This window comes from Phyllostomus discolor, chromosome 11, assembly GCF_004126475.2.
Source record: "Phyllostomus discolor isolate MPI-MPIP mPhyDis1 chromosome 11, mPhyDis1.pri.v3, whole genome shotgun sequence".
Taxonomy (NCBI): Eukaryota; Metazoa; Chordata; class Mammalia; order Chiroptera; family Phyllostomidae; genus Phyllostomus; species Phyllostomus discolor.
In genome coordinates, this window is record NC_040913.2 from 47,753,170 (window position 1) to 47,771,020 (window position 17,851).

General features: G+C 36.1%; 1 protein-coding gene across 1 annotated transcript in view; it reads left to right on the forward strand.

Annotated features, from left to right (window-relative positions):
• RB1 (RB transcriptional corepressor 1) overlaps positions 1-17,851 on the forward strand; it is a 295,974-nt gene that overhangs the window by 97,958 nt on the left and 180,165 nt on the right. The window contains 2 exon segments of the mRNA XM_036011346.1: positions 11,385-11,423; positions 12,982-13,049. Of these exon segments, the coding sequence (XP_035867239.1) occupies positions 11,385-11,423; positions 12,982-13,049 (107 nt within the window).

The following is a 17,851-nucleotide window of genomic DNA, read 5'->3' on the forward strand; positions in this document are numbered from 1 at the left end:
AGAGTTCAGGAAACTTTGAAATGGGCTAAGATCTGGGGGGGGCATGTTGTGAAGTAATTACAATTGCATGGAACAGCAGTTATTTACAATGATATTATGGCAACATTCATATGACAGTGTCTATAAGATCTAGGTAACAAGAATAGGGAGTACAGAACATCAAGTAGTGTGCTGATGGGACACAGGTGAGTTAAAGGACAGGAGATTAGTAATACAGTATAGAAAGAGATATCAGGGGAAAGCTGTCAGGTGATACAATATATCCAGCCTAGCAAAGCAGGCTATACAAAAAGAAGAGGGATATAAAAGTACTGTTAAAAAAAAGATGTAGGAACACTGGAAAAATAATAATAATACAAATATGCAATAACTTGCAGGTTCTCTGTAATAGCAGAGTGACATTTATCTCACTGTCCCAGCTGTTGTGATGCCCCTTCTTTGGGTTCAACTTTGGTCTTTTCACAGATCCAGGATTTTGTCTCACTTGTAGGTATTTAGGAAAAAATTTTAAAAAGTAAAAAATAGAAAAGGCAGATGAAGGAAGGAAGAAGAGATAAAATTGGAGGACAGGAAGGAGGAAGGAATAAAACAAGAAATCAGGAAAGAGAGGAAAAAGAAATCAAAAGAGAATAAAAACAATAAAACTTAAAAAGTTAAAAATTGTTAAAAAAAATAGAATCAAATTAAAAAGTCTCTTGATTTCAAAGTGGCCAAACTGGTTTTTCTGCTCTTGCTGGTTGAGGCAGGCTGAAGGATGATTTGTTTGGCTTTTCTTCCTTGGCCCTTGGAGTTCGCACTGGCTACTCAGCTTTGGGCCCTGGGTGTGGGAATCAGGTCTTTCCCCAGGGTTACTGCTGTGTGCTGGTCTGTGGGGATACTCTCCTTGCAGGCGCGCCTGTGCGCCATAGGTGCGCCCGTCCGCCGGCTCGCCCGCAGCTGGGTAGGAGACAGACGGGAGCCACTGATCACTTTAGGAGAATTCCCCAATGTCTGTGTCTATTCACTCCTTCGTCTTGAGAAATTCCTCCCGTTTGAGCCCGCCTCTCCCCACAGTGGCCTGGCTTCTCCCACCATGGCCTGGCTTCTCCCACCTCCAAAGCTCCAGCCAGAACGGTGACCGTGGGAGTCCGGGTCCGCTGCGCGACTCATCTCTGGTGTCCACCGCCTCCAAAGCTGCTCACTACCCAGTGTGTTTGCCAGCACCTGGATTCCTCCCAGAGCCGCTCAGACCTTGCTTGGCTGGGGAGGGAGCAGTTGACCTGGCTCTCTCCCAATAACCCTATGGTAAACCCAGCCGAGGCCCCTGGGCCTGGGGTGCAGCCCCGGGACCACACGCTTGTCCTGGGACCGTACCTTGTTGGAGCACTCCCCTTAGGATCCGTTCTTTGTTCTTTCGGTTCTGCCAAAATCCTCTGTTTTCAAAAATGCTGAAATATGTTGGTTGCTTGTCTTTCTACTCCTTAGATCGGTCAGGATTTTCTCCCCTGAGCAGAGGAAAGCCAGATCTGCTCCTTCCTACTCCGACGCCATCTTAGATCCCTGATCTCTTTCTTAAAGTCCTCCAGATTTTTCTTACATATTTAGGTGCTCCTATGTTGGGGGCATACCAGGGTTATATTCTCTTGTAGGACTGCTCCCTTTATTACTATGTAGTGACCTCCTTTGTCTGTTGTTATAGCCTTTGTTCCATTTTGTCTTATATAAATATTGCTACTCCAGCTCTTCATTTTCATGTCCTTTGGCTTCAGACATTTTTTTCCACACCATCACTTTCAGCCTGTATATTTCTTTTGTTCTGAGGTGGGTGTCTTCTAGACAGCAAATATGTGGGTCATGGTTTCTAATCCATTTATCTACCCTATGTCTTTTGATTGGAACATTTAATTTATATACCCTTAAGGTTATTGATAGGTACTCAATCATTTCCATTATTACCTGTGTATCAGTGTTCCCCACTCTTTATTCTATTCCTCCTTCTCCTCTCCCTCCTCCTTTATTTCCTCTTCAATTTTTCTTCTCCTAATTTTTCTTCTCTTCCTCTTCCTTTTCCTCCTTCTGTCGCTCTTTCTCGTCCTCCTCCTTCCATTTTCCTTAGAATCTCTTGCATTGTTGGTTTGATGGAGATGTGCCATTTTAGCTTTTTTTTTTTTAATTTTTATCTGGGAAGCTCTTTATTTCACCTTACATTTTCTCTCTTCCATGAGAGCCTTGTTGGATAGAGTAGTTGTACGTCTTTGATTTTCATTACTTGGAATATTTTTGTGCCAGTCCCTTTGGCCTTATAGTGTTTTGTTGAGAAATCAACTGATAGTCTTTTTGGAGCTTGACTGTATTTTACTAGCTGGTTCTCCCTTGCTGCCTTTAAGATTTTTCTCTTTGTCTTTAAATTTTGCCACTTTAATTATGAAAATATCTTGGAGTGGGACTCTTTCGGTTCATCTTGATTGGGACCCTCTGTGCTCTTAAACATGTGTGGCTTTTTCCCTCACCAAGTTAGATAAGTTTTTTGTCATTTTTTCAAACACGTTTTCTATCCCTTGCTCTTTTTTTTCTCCTCCTGATGTTTCTATGATGTGATGTTGTGACATTTCCTGTTGTCCTGAAGCTCCCTTAAACTATCCTTGTTTGGACTGGGTGTTTTTTCCTACCATGTCTTCCAGCTCAATGATATGGTCTACTTCTTCATCTAGTCTGCTTTTCTTTTTTCTAATTATTTTGTTGTTGTTCAATTACAGTTGTCTGCATTTCCCTCCTACCTCTCCCTTCCACCACAGCCAAACCCACTTCCTTCCCTTGCTTCCACCCTCCCCCTTAATTTTGTCTATGTGTCCTTTATAGTAGTTCCTTACAATCCTCCCCCTCATTATCCCCGCCCACCTCCTTTCTGTTTACTGTCAGATGGTTCTCAATTTCAATGTCTCTGGTTATATTTTGCTTGCTTTTATATTTTGTTCATATTTTCCAGTTAAAGGTGAGACCATACAGTATCTGTCCCTCACTGCCTGGTTTATTTCACTTAGAATAATGCTCTCCAGTTCTATCTATGCTGTTACAAAGGGTGGGGGTTCCTGCTTTCTCTCTGCTGAGTAGTATTCCATTGTATAAATGTACCATAGTTTTTTGATTCAGTGGTGCTATGAACATTGGGGTGCATAGGTTCTTTTGGATTGGTGTTTCAGAGCTCTTAGGATATAATCCCATCAGTGGAATTGCCAGGTCAAAAGGCAGTTCCATTTTTAGTTTACTGAGGAGATTCCATATGTTTTTCCACAGTGGCTGCACCAGTCCAGAATCCCACCAACACTGTACTGGGGTTCACTTTTCTCCACAACCTCTCCAACACTTGCTTTGTTTATGATGGCCATTCTGACAGGTGTGAAGTGGTATCTCACTGTGGTTTTGACTTGCATCTCTCTGATGGCTACTGAGGCTGAGCATTCTTTCATATGTGTCTGGGTCCTCTGTATGTCTTCCTTGGGGAAGTGTCTTCCTCTGTTCAAGTCTTTTGCCCATTTTTCAATTGGGTTGTTCGTCTTTCTGAAGTGGAGTTGTGTGAGTTCTTTATATATTTTGGAGATCAAACCAATGTCTGAGGTATCATTGGCAGATATGTTTTCCCATACAGTTGATTCTCTTTTCATTTTAATGCTATTTTCTTTAGCCATGCATAAGCCTTTTAATTTGATGAGGTCCCTTTTTTTTATTCTTTCTATTATGTCTCTTACTCTAGGGGACATATCAGTAAAGATGTTGCTTCATGGAATGTGTGAGATTTTCCTGCCGATGATTTCCTCTAGGACTTTTATGTCACGACTTCTATTTAAATCTTTTATCCACCTTGAATTTATTTTTGTGTACAGTGTAAGTTGTGATTCAATTTTATTTTTTTGCATGTAGCTGTCCAGACCTCCCAACACCATTTGTTGAAGAGGCCATTTTTACTCCATTTTATGCTTCTCTCCTCTTTCTCAAACATTAATCGACCACAAAGACTTGGGTTTATTTCTTGGCTCTCTGTCTGGTTCCTTTGGTGTATGTGTCTGTTCTTATGGTAGTATCAGGCTGTTTTGATTACAGTGGACTTGTAATACAGTTTGATATCAGATATTGTGGTTCCTCCTAATTTTTTCTTCTCAAAATTGTTGCTGCTATTCATGGTCATTTATGATTCCATATAAGTTTCTGAAATGTTTGTTCTATGTCTCTGAAATATGTCATTGGTACTTTAATAGGTATTGCATTGAATCTATAAATTGCTTGGGGTAGTATAGACACTTTGATGATGTTAATTCTTCCAAACCATGAGCATAGTACATGATTCCATTTCTTTTTCTCTCTTAATTTCTTTCTTCAGTGTTGTATAGTTTTCTGAGTACCCACCTTTTACCTCCTTGGTTACATTTATTCCTAGGTACTTTATTTTTCTTGTGTCCGTATCAAATGATATATTTTTCCAGATTTCTGTTTGTGACATTTCATTGATGGTATACAAAAATGCCTTTGATTTCTGAATATTGACTTTGTATCCTGCTGTTTTGCCAAATTCACTTATTAGGTTGAGTAGTTATTTGGTGGAGTTTATAGGATTTTTTATTTACACTATCATGTCATCTGTACAATGATAGTTTTGGTTTCTCCTTTCTAATTTGGATGCCTTTTATTTCTTTTTCTTGTCTGAATGCTGTGGCTAGGACTTCCAATACTATGTTGACCAGGAGTGGTGAAAGTGGACAACCTTGTCTTGTTCCTGATCTTGGTGGGAAAGCTCTAAGTTTTTGCCCATTGAGTATGATGTTGGCCATAGGTCTCTTGTATATGGCTTTTATTATGTTGAGGAATGATCCCTCTAATCCAACTTTACTGACTGTTTTTATCATTAATGGGTGCTGTACCTTATCAAATGCTTTTCTTCATCTATTGATATGATCATGTGATTTTTGTCTTTGCTTTTGTTTATGTGATGTATTACATTTACTGATTTGCAAATTCTGTACCATCCTTGCATCGCTTGGATGAATCCCACTTGGTCATGGTGTTTAATCTTTTTAATGTATTATTGGATGGGGTTTGCCGATATTTTGTTAAGGATTTTTGTGTCTACGTTCATCAGTGATATTGACCTCAAGTTTTCTTTCTTTGTTGTGTCTTTATCTGGTTTTGGGATTAAGATGATGCTGGCTTCATAGAAAGAGTTTGGGAGTCTTCCCTCATTTTCAATTTGTTGGAATAGTCTGTGAAGGTTAGGGGTTAGCTCTTCCTTAAATGCTTTATAGAATTCTACTGCAAAACCACCTGGTCCAGGGCTTTTGTGTGTTGAGAGTTTTTTTGATTACTGCTTCAGTTTCATCTATTGTTATTGGTCTGTTCAAGCTCTCTGCTGCTTCTTCATTAAGTTTTGGAAGATTATATTATTCTAGAAATTTGTCCATTTCACCTAGGTTTTCAAGTATCTTGGCATACACTTCTTCATAGTGATTTCTTACAATCCTTTGTATTTCTGTGGTATCAGTTGCAATCTCTCCTCTTTCGTTACTGATTGTGTTTATTTGGGTCCTGTCTCTTTTTTTCTTGATGAGCTGGAGTAAAGGGTTGTCGATTTTGTTTATCTTTTCGAAAAACCAGCTCCTGGATTCATTGATCCTTAGAATTGTGCTTTTAGTCTCTATGTCATTTAATTCTGCTCTGATCTTGGTTATTTCCTTCCTTCTACTTGCTCTGGGCTGTCTTTGTTGTTGTTCCTCGAGTTCTTTTAGGTGTAGGGTTAGGGTGTTTGTTTGGAATATTTCTACCTTTTAGGTAGGCCTGTATCGCTATGAACTTCCCCCTCAGGACTGCCTTGGCTGTGTCCCATAAGTTTTGGGTTGTTGTGATTTCATTTTCGTTTAAATCGAGAAACTTTTTGATTTCTTCCCTAATTGCATTCTTGACCCATTCATTGTTTAATAGCATGCTATTCAATCTCCATGATTTTCAGTGTTTTGGGTTTTTTTCCTTGGGATTGGTTTGTAGTTTCAGTTTCTTGTGGTCAGAGAAAATGCTTGGTATGATTTCAATTTTCTTGAGTTTGCTGAGGCTTGTTTTGTGTCCTATCATGTGGTCTGTCTTTGAAAATGTTCCATGTGCATTTGAATAGCATGTGTATTTAGCTTCTTTATGATGGAGGGCTCTATATATGTATCAGTTAAGTCCATTTGAACTGGGGCATTGTTCAGTGCCAAAATATCTTTGTTGATATTTTGTTTGGAAGATTTGTCCATTTTTGACAGTGGGGTGTTAAAATCACCTACTAGAATTGTGTTGCTGTCAATATGTTTCCTTAAGTCCTCTAAGATTTTGTTTATGTATTTGGGTAGTCCTGTGTTGGGTGCATATATATTTACAATGTTTATGTCTTCTTGGTGGATTTTCCCCTTGAGTATTATGAAGTGACCTTCTGGGGTTTCTCTTTATGGCCCTTTTTTGAAGTCTATTTTGTCTGATATGAGTATTGCTACCCTAGCTTTTTTTTCCCTGCGTGTTTGCTTGGAAAATTTGTTTCCAGCCCTTCACTTTCAGTCTGTGTAGGTCTTTTGTCCTGAGGTGGGTCTCTTCTAGGTAGCATATGTGTGAGTCATGCTTTCTTATCCATTCAGCTATTCTATGTCTCTTAGTTGGAGCATTTAATCCATTTATGTTTAAGGTTATTATTGATAGGTACTTATTCCTTGCCATTTTTGTACCTGTGTTCCTCTCTCTCTCTCTGTTTTCCTTCCTTTCCTAGAAATGTGTTTGAGAAGATAGAGGGCAGAGAAATTATAACACTATGGAAGAATACCATGCTAAGAACAGGAAAAGAGGAAACAAATTTAAACGAAAATACAAGTGGGCACAAAGAAGGCAAAATAATAGGATAGAGGAAGAGTAAACTATGAAATTTGACAATAAAATAGTGAAGAAATAGGATTAAATTGAGGAAAAAGATAAATAACTGCAATGTGATTGACAAATGAGCAAAGATTAATAAAGGTGAAAATAGACTAAGAATATTGTAAGAAAATGAAAGAGAATGTGGGATGACTAAAGGAAAGAAAAATGATTTTGAGAGGATAGAGACAGGAGAAGTAGTTGTAATAAGGAATAGAAAGAATACATAGATTGGGAAAAAATAAAATTTAAAATGAGAAGAAGAAAGGGAAGGTAGGAGGCATAATATAGTAAGGCAAGTGAAGAGTAAAATATGAGATTTGAAATAAAAATAAAATTTAAGGAAGTTAAATAATAGGATAAATTGAAGAAATAGAAATATGTTAAAAAGCTATGCAAGAGAAAAACTTATGCAAATACTATAAAAGAATGAGGTGGAATTTATCTCAGCAGAGTTTGGTGTTTGTCTGTCATCTTCTTCTGGACCTGACTCTGGTAATTTCAGATGATGTTCCTGTATAGCTGTAGGCATCTTGTTCAAGGCTACATGTGGCCCACAGTCTGTAGCTATCTCCTTCAGGCTTGGCTGTATCTGGCTGATCCTTGCTACTGTGCCCTTTCGCATTTTATCAGCACAAGGCTCAGCAATGGATCATCTAATGTCTAGCAGCATTGCAGTTACCCCCTCCACCTGAGTAGAAGGGGCTACTTGTGCAATTGGGTGGATGGGATTCCTGGATCTCCCCAGGGGCACTGTTCAGTCTTCAAGATAGATTGTACGTATGTTCCCCTGCACCTGTGCCACACTTCTTGGTCTGACCCAGATTATTTCCTGTAATGTTTAGTGTCTGATGAATTAACTGTCCGTTTCATGTCAGGGACCAATCTGTGTAAGAAGGTCAGCTCTTTCCTGATTGGCATTGATGGCAGTTCTGTGTAAGAGCCAAGACTGGGCCAGGGCCCTGAATTCACTTTGCTGTGTCAATTTCTACACTCTCAGCCCAGCTGTTTTCATTGAAATAGGGCCCAAGGAATGAACCTGTTGTGTCCTGACTGAGAAAAGTTCAGATAGGCCCCCTTGCTTTTTCCCTTCTTTCCCCTTTGGATATGTACCCAGCAGGGGCTTTTGAGCCTTTTTTCACTGTTCTGCAGAGCTTCCCAGTTGGATGCTGTGCTTGCATTCCTGCAGAAGGGAATCCTGGGGACTGTCTTCCCTTCCCAGAGGCTTTTACTGTGCAGGCGAGTAGTGTCTACCTGGATGCAAAGAATCTTGGGCATTTGACTGTTTTCTGTCTTATCTCAGCCCACTGCCCTTGCAGGCAATACAGTCCCAAACTCTCTATTCTGCATAGCCCCTGGCTTGATAGCTGTGTCAGGCGGGGGTCCAGCAGTTCCTTTACTGTGCCACTTTCTGAACACCCTGCCCTGCTTTATTCCGTGGGAAGGAACTGTACTTTCAATCTGGTCTCTTTGCTGGCAGAACAGTTGCACTTTGGTCCCTGCCCACCTCTACTTCAGCTCTCCTATTTTTTTTTAAATTTCTACGTAGATGCCTGGGAACTAATATAACAAAATAGGTCTGAAGTGGCATATTTAGTAACAAAAGTCAGCTTTCCTTTTAAAACCTATGTGGCACCACATTGTAGTACTGTCACTGACCAGTTCTCGGTGCATGCCACCTTCCCCTAAAGCAAAAGGTCTCTCTTCATCACAGCTGTCCATAGTGTGCCGATGCCTCTGACCAACCCAGATGCAGTCCCTGATCATTTTTGAAGTTAGAGTCCCTCCCTGGCACTCGCCCATTTGGCACTGCAGCTATAGACGTGCTACTCACTGTGTTTGTGTTACCTGGATCTCCCACACTCCACATGTATTTTCCCAAGTTATTCCCAATTAGGGTTGCAGCCAGTGTTTATTCAGGATAAGGGCTTCTGCCTCTGTAGAAGAGGAAGCTACAACACTGTGATTTCTTTCTGATCTTTCCACTGTTGCAAGTACCACTTATAAAATCTGGATGGTGCAGTCCTACTTCTGTACTTTTTTTGAATCTCACATCAACTAAGATTCCATTGTTGGAAGATCATTAGAAAATCCAAGCTGGGGGAAAGAACAAGTGGATTCAGCTTCTGCCTACTCGGCCATCTTCTGATCTTCCTCAATATTCATTACTGTTGTTACAGAATATTATTCCATTGTATAACTATACCACAATTTATGGCTTTCATCAGTGTATAGATTTTTGAGTTGATGTCTTTTAAAGTAGTTGAGAGTATAAAGGAGATCAGTGTATATTTACAGAGTTTATTGTATTAATTACCATTTCTTGTTCTTTTCCCTTGCTTCCCATTGATTCATTTTATCATCTAGTGTCATTTGTTTACTTCAGTACATCTTTTATTCCACCCACTTCTTTTATGCTGCTGTTGTCACGTGTTACAGGCCAATAATGTGATTATATATATTGTGTTGTTTATTTGCCTTTTACCTTCAATTAGAAGAAGAAGGAGAAGAAATATACAAGACACCAGTCTTTTATAGTAACATAATTACCTTTACCAGTGCTTTTTTTTTTCACATGGATGTGAATTACTATCTTGGGTCAGTTGTTTCAGCTGTCAGAAGTTATTTTTAGTGTTTTGTTTTTTTTTTTTTGTAAATTGAGTCTACTCTCAACAAATTCTCTGTTGTGTGGGAGTGCCTTTCGGTATCCCCTTGGAGATATGATTTGGCAGATATATGATTCTTGGTTGATGTTTTTTTCTTTCTGTACTTTGAATATGTAATTCTACTGCCTTCTGATTGTCATTGTTTCTAATGAGAAGTTAGCTGTTAGTTCCCATATACATGATGGAGCATTTTTTTCTTTGGCTGCTTTTAAGATTTTCTCCTTGTCTTCCATCCTTTTTACTATAATCACATTTGGGTGTGGATCTCTTTATAGTCATCCTACTTGGATTCTATTGTGTTTCTGGGTATGTAGAATAATGTTTTTAATCAGATTTGGGAAACTTTCCACCATTTTTTAAATGGTGTTATTATTTTCTTGTTTGTTTATTTAGCAACTTAGCTGTACTAGTTCAGTGAAGTCTGTTTCTCCCATAGTGTATAGCCTTTGATATTACTCCTCTGTGTAGCCTTGGATATGTGTCTGGTCACTCTGAGATGATAGTGGTTTTAGCGGGGCTCTCTTTGACTAATATTTCTCTGATCTCTGTTGTTAAAGTGAACTGCCTCTATTGATGTATCACCTAGCTATTACTTTCTACTAATTGATGAATGATTGTTTGTTGTTTTTGATGATGTCCTGTATAACAAATTGCTCCACAGTCTGATTCATTTAAATTTGGCTCCCTTTGCAGGAGTAGTCTTTGAGTCTAGTCCTGAGGCTTGTTCTGAACTCAGGAGAGCTCTTCTTAGCTTCCCTGCCTCCTCATCCTCTCTTAGATGATCTAGGATTTAGCTTGTTGCTCTCATGTAGCTACCAGCCTCCTCTTACTCTCTTACCACCAAAATCTCTATTGTTTTTAATAGTACTTTTTGCTTTGATTGTCCCTATACTCTGTTCCATATGAAGTTAATTCCCTTGGGGAGAGCTTTAGAGCTCTCTGTTTTTAAGACCTACCTCTACCTTGGGCAATACTTCTGTGCCACTACTCAAGAGATCAGGGTAGGGGCAGCATCTTCTTTTTTGAAGCAACACATCTGCTTTAAAAGTGAAGTACTTTTCTGAAAAGGGGCTATGGCCTCTTTTAAATAGTTAAACAGGCTTTTAGGACCTGATCTGGGATTCTGGTGGGCTCCAGATTTGATTACAAATGTATTCTTAGTTGTGGATGCATACATGAAGATCAACCCTTTTGTAATTAGGTATTACAATGTTGTGTGTGAAATGTCATAAATTGGAGAAATCTACTTTTACTTTATTTTATAATGCTATACTTTTTGTTTTTAAAACATATGCTTCTTAAAATAAGATTAACAAAGCATGGTAAGCATGATTCTTATCAAAGCATGATAAGAATAGTATAGGAAATGTAGAAGCCAAAGAACTTATATGTATGACCCATGGACATAAATTAGGCGGGGGAATATGGGTGGGGGGTGGAGGGTACGGGGGAATAAATGGGGAAAAATAGGACAACTGTAATAACATAATTAAGAAAATATATTTAAAGATAATAAAAAATAAAAGCAATAAGAATTGATTTCTAAATTATCAAAACTATTACAAAGTAACTTTTTAAAAAGCCGCAATATAAGCCCTGGCTGGCGTAGCTCAATGGATTGAGCGTGGGCTGCGAATCAAAGTGTCACAGGTTCGATTCCCAGTCAGGGTACATGCCTGGGTTGCAGGCCATGACCCCCAGCAACCGAAATTGATATTTCTCTGTCTTTCTCTTTCTCCCTCCCTTCTCTAAAAATAAATAAATAAAATCTTTAAAAAAAGCCATAATATTAATATAATTATTTTTTTCTTTCAGGACATGTAAACTTATATATTTGACACAACCAAGCAGTTTGTAAGTAGTTGAGAACATGTTATTTTTCACTTTTTGTTTTTTTTAAAGATTTTTCTGTACTGACCCCAAACATGTTGAAAGGGATAAGGTAGAAGTTGATTCAGTGCAGTGTATCATGAACTCTAAGAAAAATGCAAACCATTGACTAAATTTTTATTGAAGCTCTATTAAAGGCATTTTATTTATTACCTAAAACTCAGAGCATAATTTTTGTGTAAAATAAATATGAAAATCTATATTAACAGCTCTACAGAGTTTTCTTTAGAAAAAGAATGAGTAGTATAAAATTTTCTGCTTCGTTCTAATAGTAGTATTGAAGGTGATTGATATAAAGGGAAGTTGTGTATTTAGTAGTTAACAATTACCTATTAATTTCACTTGTTAATTCCAAAGTGAATGAGTATGGAAAATTAAGGCATAATGTTAAACTGATAAAGTAGAGTAACTAAACCTTTATTTTTCTGCTTACTGTGTTGATTTTAATTATTGGGTTGGCCAAAGGTTTGTTTTTTTTTCTGTAAGGTGTCTCTAGGAGTGCTTAGTTGTCATTAACTTCACTTGAGACAATTTTCTTATATTGTGACAGCTCTCATATCAGCATGCATTTTAAAAAGTATCAAATTGGTGAGTGTGTAGCCATTTTAATATTGCAGAAAATATGCAACACCTTTGGCATATTATGCTTTAGTCAAAAAAGGTAAAAATGCAACTGAAATGAAAAAGAAAAATTTGTTCCTTGTATGAAGGTACTGTGGCTGATTGAATGTGTCAAAAGTGGTTTGCAAAGTTTCATGCTGGATATTTTTCACTGGACAATGCTCCATGGTTGGGTAGACCAGTTGAAGTTGATAGCGATCAAATGGAGACATTAATTGAGAACAATCAACATTATACCGCATGGGGGATAGCCGACATACTCAAAATATCCAAATCAATAAAGTTATTTGTGAAAATGAATAATATGTCTTTTATTTATGGAAAAAATGTAACGGACTTTTTGGCCGACACAATACAAAGCAAAGAGCAGAAAATAATGAGTAACTGGAAGCAAGTGCAGTTTAGTGTACTACTGCCTGCATATTTTTAGATAAGAATTGAGATATTCAGTTTTTAAATGAAACGTTTCCTACTTTGGGCAAAATATAAATACTTTCATATGAACACTGATTGAGACAAAGTAGTAAGTTTATGTGTAAATTGTGCATCTACTTTTTAATTTTTATAAAGGTATTTTATTTTATTTTAATTGTTGTTCAAGCACAGTTTTCTGTCTTTTACTCCCATCCCAGCCCACCCCTCTAGCTCCTCCCACCTCCCTCCCATTTCCACCCCTTCCTAGTTTTTGTCCATGTGTCCTTTATACTTATTCCTGTAAACCCTTCCCCTTTTCCCCTGAAAATCCCTCCCCTCTCCCATCTGGTCACCAGTTATGCATTTAAATGGACTATATTCGATTATATAATCAACTCAGGTCTATTATTTTTAAAAAGGGGAAAAAATCAGGTATAGTTGGTAAGCTTTTATAAAATTTGCTTTCTTCTTTCTATTTGTTTACTAGGATTACTACCGAGATAAATTCTGTGTTGGTGCTAAAAGTTTCTTGGATCACTTTTTTACTAGCTAAAGGTAAAAAAAGTCATTATGTTTATTATATGCTAATGTTTTGATGTAACAATTGATAATTCTTTTGAACTGAGCTCAAAGTTTATTCAATTTAATGTTTCCTCCCCACCCATCATCCCAAGTCAATCCCAGCTTTTTGTGTGGGTTGTTAACTGTTAGTAAATTCTTATTGTTCTGGTACTGGAAGCAACACTGAAAATAATCTCATTTCATTTTTGTTTGTAACATCCATTCCTTCTCTTTTTTTTAGGGATAATTTTACTGTTTTTACAAAAAATGATATATACTGAAAAGAATTTAAATAATACAGCAAAATATAAAAAAAAAAAAACCAGAAAAGATAACCTACCCAAAACTCATGCCAAAATAATCATCATTAAAATTATGGGATTACCCAAAGCAATATACAGATTTAATGTGATCTCCATCAAAATCCCAATGACATTTTTTAAAGAAATAGAACAAAAAGTCATCAGATTTATATGGAACCACAAAAGACCCCAAATAGCCAAAGCAATCCTGAGAAAAAATAATGAAGCTGGAGGTATCACACTAAATGACTTGAAATTATACTACAGAGCAACTTAATCAAAACAGCATGGTACTGGCTGAAAATTAGTTACACAGACCAAGAGAATAGAATTGAAACCTAGAAATAAAAGCAGATGTATATGGATAAATAATTTTTGACAGAGGAGTCAAAACTATACAGTGGAGAAAAGAAAGTTGGGTAAATTGGAAAGCTGCATGCAAAATAATGAAACTAGACAAGTGTGTTCTTATGTACAAAAAGTTATTTCTAAATGGGTCAAAGACCTAAATATAAGATCTGAAACAATAAATTACATAGAAGAAACATAGGTACTAAACTATAAACATTGGTCTTAGAGAGGATTTTATGAATTTGACCCCAAGACAAGGGAAATAAAGGCAAAAGTAAATGAATGGGACTGTATCAAACTAAAAGCTTCTGCACAGCAAAAGAAAACACCAGCAAAACAAAAAGACAACCAACTGAATGGAAGAAGATATTTGCAACAACAGCTTTAAGAAGGCATTAATATTCAGAATATATAAAAACTCATACAACTCAACATCAAGGAAACAAACAATGAAATTAAAAAATGGGCAAAGCATCTGAATAGACTTCTTTCCCCAGAAGGCATACAAATTGGTGACAATGTACTGTATTTTTAGGACTATAAGACACACTGGATCATAAGATGAACCTAGGTTTTAGAGGAAGAAAATAGGAAAAAAAATTTTGAAGCAAAAAATGTAAAATATTTAATAACCTGTGACCCACTCCACCATCGCCCCCTGCCCCACAGTGAGCCAGGTAAGCTACATTTGGACTGTAAGACGCACCTTTCTTTCCTCCCAAATTTGGGGGGGGGAGTGCATCATATAGTCTGAAAAATACGGTATATGAAAAGATGCTCAACTTCACTAGCTATTAGGGATGTGCAAATCAAAAATATAATGAGATACCACCTCACCTCTGTTAGAATGGCTGTCATCAACAAGACAAGTAATAACAAGTACTGTAGAGATTGTGGAGAAAAGGAATCCGCATTCCTGCTGGTGAGAATGTAAACTGGCACAGAATTATGGAAAACTGTATGTAGTTTCCTCAAGAAATTAAGAATAGAGTTACCATGACATAGCAATCCCTCTCTTAGGTTATCTAAGTTACCCCTAAGATTTGAAAACATTTTTTCACAAAGATATGTGCACCCCAATGTTGATTGCAGCATTATTCATGGTGGCCAAGACCTGGAAACACCCAAGTGTCCTTGAATAGATGATTGGATAAAGAAGATGTGGTACATATATGCAGTGGAATACTATTCAGCCATAAGAAAAGATGAAATACTGCCATTTCTGACCACATGGATGGACCTTGAGGATTTTATGTGAAGTGAAAAGTCAGTCAAAAAGCTAAAAACCATATGATTTCATTCAGATGTGTAATATAAAACTGAAACTCATAGACACAGACAACAGTATGGTGGTTGCTAGAAGATGGGGATATTATAAAGGGTAATAGGGTCAAATATGCGCTGACTGAAGATGATTTGACTTTTGGTGGTGGGCACACAATGCAATAAACGGATCATCTATCATAGAAGTATACACTTGAAACCTATATAGTCTTATTAACCAATGTCACCCCAATAAATTTAATTAATTAATTAGAGCAGTTAATAAAGGCTACAGCTTTTAGATTAGGCAGTTAAAAAAAATAAAATGAAATTACGAGATTGTAATTCCAGATATATTTTTGTGCATACATTCTGGTAAAATAAGGTGGGTATATAAGTATGTTCACAAACAGATTAATATTCTAAAAATAGGATCATATTTTAGTGCTACATTTAAAATATAAGAATTAATTTTACTCAAATTTTACAGAAAAAATAAGTGAGAAAAATGGAGTGATTTGCTTAGTTTAGATAAATGTTTTACTTACACTGTATTATTCCTAAAATATTTCTCTAATATGAAAAAATTAAAAGGTTAGAATCTTATTTTATTTAACTTTGTGTTTTGGTATAAAGTAATGTATATTAATCTGTTTTGAAGGAAAAGAATGCTAGTATTCCCATTAAAATAACATTACCTCGTTATTCTTTACTTTCAGATTTGCTAGTTTATTGCTATTGTTACATTATAAAGATTATAACATTTACATTTTATTCTGTAATTATAATGATTAATTATCATACTTATTTAGTCTTATTTCTATATTTAAAGGGATTCTAAGATTATGATTCCTGTATCCTAAGTTCTCCATTTCTGATTTCTTGGCATCTCCATTTCTGACTTCTTTTATTTTGATTCATTCTTACCTGGCTGGAGTTTACTATGAAGGTGTTTCTCAAAAGAGTGCCATATTTGGCCTCACATTTTCTGTGTTTGGAATGTTTGTGAATGATGATCAAGGTATGTATACTTGGAAGGACAACTTGGATGTGTTCCTATTCTTGTATCTTGTTTGTCTTCCTAAGGACACTGTTTTCTGGCGTTGAACATTATTGAGAAATCTGAGTCTTGCTTAATTTCTTCCTCCTCATTTACTTCCTGTATACCTGTAGAATTTTTTTAAATTCAAGATTTAATACACTAACTAGGGAATCTCTTGATTTCTGTTATTTTTTATTAGTTTTTCTTGGAAGTAATCCCTTTGTAAACTGACGTTCTCTTTTTAGATATATCTTAACATACTACATTTTAAAATACAATTTTATTTAGTTATGTACTATTCTATATTTTATTATGTTTCAGAAACATTATCTTGGATTGTTTTTGTACTACACATTTACTATTTTCTCTCATATTCTTTTTCTTTGTAAAAATATTTACAGTTACAGTTGACTTCTCATACTAGTCTAATCTTTGGTGTTTTTCTTATGTATTAACTATTTTTATCTCAAGCCTTTCTTCTGTTTTGAGCTTAAACTATGTTTGTAATGGTGTTATTTGGTTCTCACGTTTTTCTTAGGTTGTCTAGTTCCTTGTTTTTATAAAATGTGTTTTTTTAAGTTAGTGTAAGGACTCATAGGACATTTTCTTGTGATAGATTGTCTTCTAGATTAGCTTTTCTAGCTGTGTTTTCTATGTTGTGATTATATTTTTTCTTTTCTATAATATGTTTTCATAATAATCTCTGTATTTTCCCCCCCATGTAAGTAGGACTTTATGTGGCAGCCCTGACCTGTTGTTCTGTTTTCTCTGAGGTGGTGGGAATAAATCTTCCTTTACTCACTTTGCACAATATCTGTGACTTGTGTTCCCCCAAAGAATGATAATGTAAGTGTAGGCTTTCTTTCTCCCCATATTTACTTAGAGTCAGAGAGAGAGGGAGAAAGTGGAGAATTTCTCTAGAATGATATGTGTCTTTGTTGCTTGAGAGTTTTATTAGAATGAACTCTAAAACAGAACATTTCTAATGGCAGTTATATCCTGTTACCATAATGGATTGTATTGAGTTTCAGATTGTACCCCAATCTGGATTCTCTGTGTATTTTAGAAAGTTAGTGATAGTTGTTTATTCCTCCATTTTTCTCCTTCTCTTATTAGCAATTTTTACTCTTCTAAGTAAGAAGAGGAAAAATGATACTCTTGGAGTCAGTATCTCTCAAATTTGGTAATGGTGCTAGCACTTAACTAGTATATTTTTTTCTTTTATTAAATATTGAACAGAGAGATTCTTTGATTTCACTTTACTCTACTAATTTTAACTGAAAGTCCTTCATATCATTCTTTACTTCTATGGTATGTGTTAATAACTTCTAAATTTATTACAAACATATTTTTGTATCATTCCTGTGGCTCTATAAAACCTACCTGATTCAGGGTTACCTATTTTATGACAGTTTCTACACCATCAGTATTTGTTGGGATTATTAATGGTTTAGTGGTCTCATACCAAGAATATAGAAAGTGAGTCAAACATCACTTTAAAAAAATGCACAACATAGAGCCATAAAGAAATATGTGATAGCTAGCTATATTTGATCATGATTTATATATTTTATGTAGCTATGTGGTTTTTCCTCAGGCATTTATTATATGCATTTTTTTCTTTACAGCTCTCTGGTTGTATAATTATTGTATTAACTTTCAGGATTTTGCACAAATTAATTAATTTGTAGATGACTTTACAGTTATATACTAATTTTGTTATTTCTTAATGGCTTTGGTTATTATAATATTTTGGGGTGTTTTCTAAATGGAAAATATATGAGAATTCATAAATAAATAGAATAAAGATTAGCATGTATCATACTTCAAAATTATTT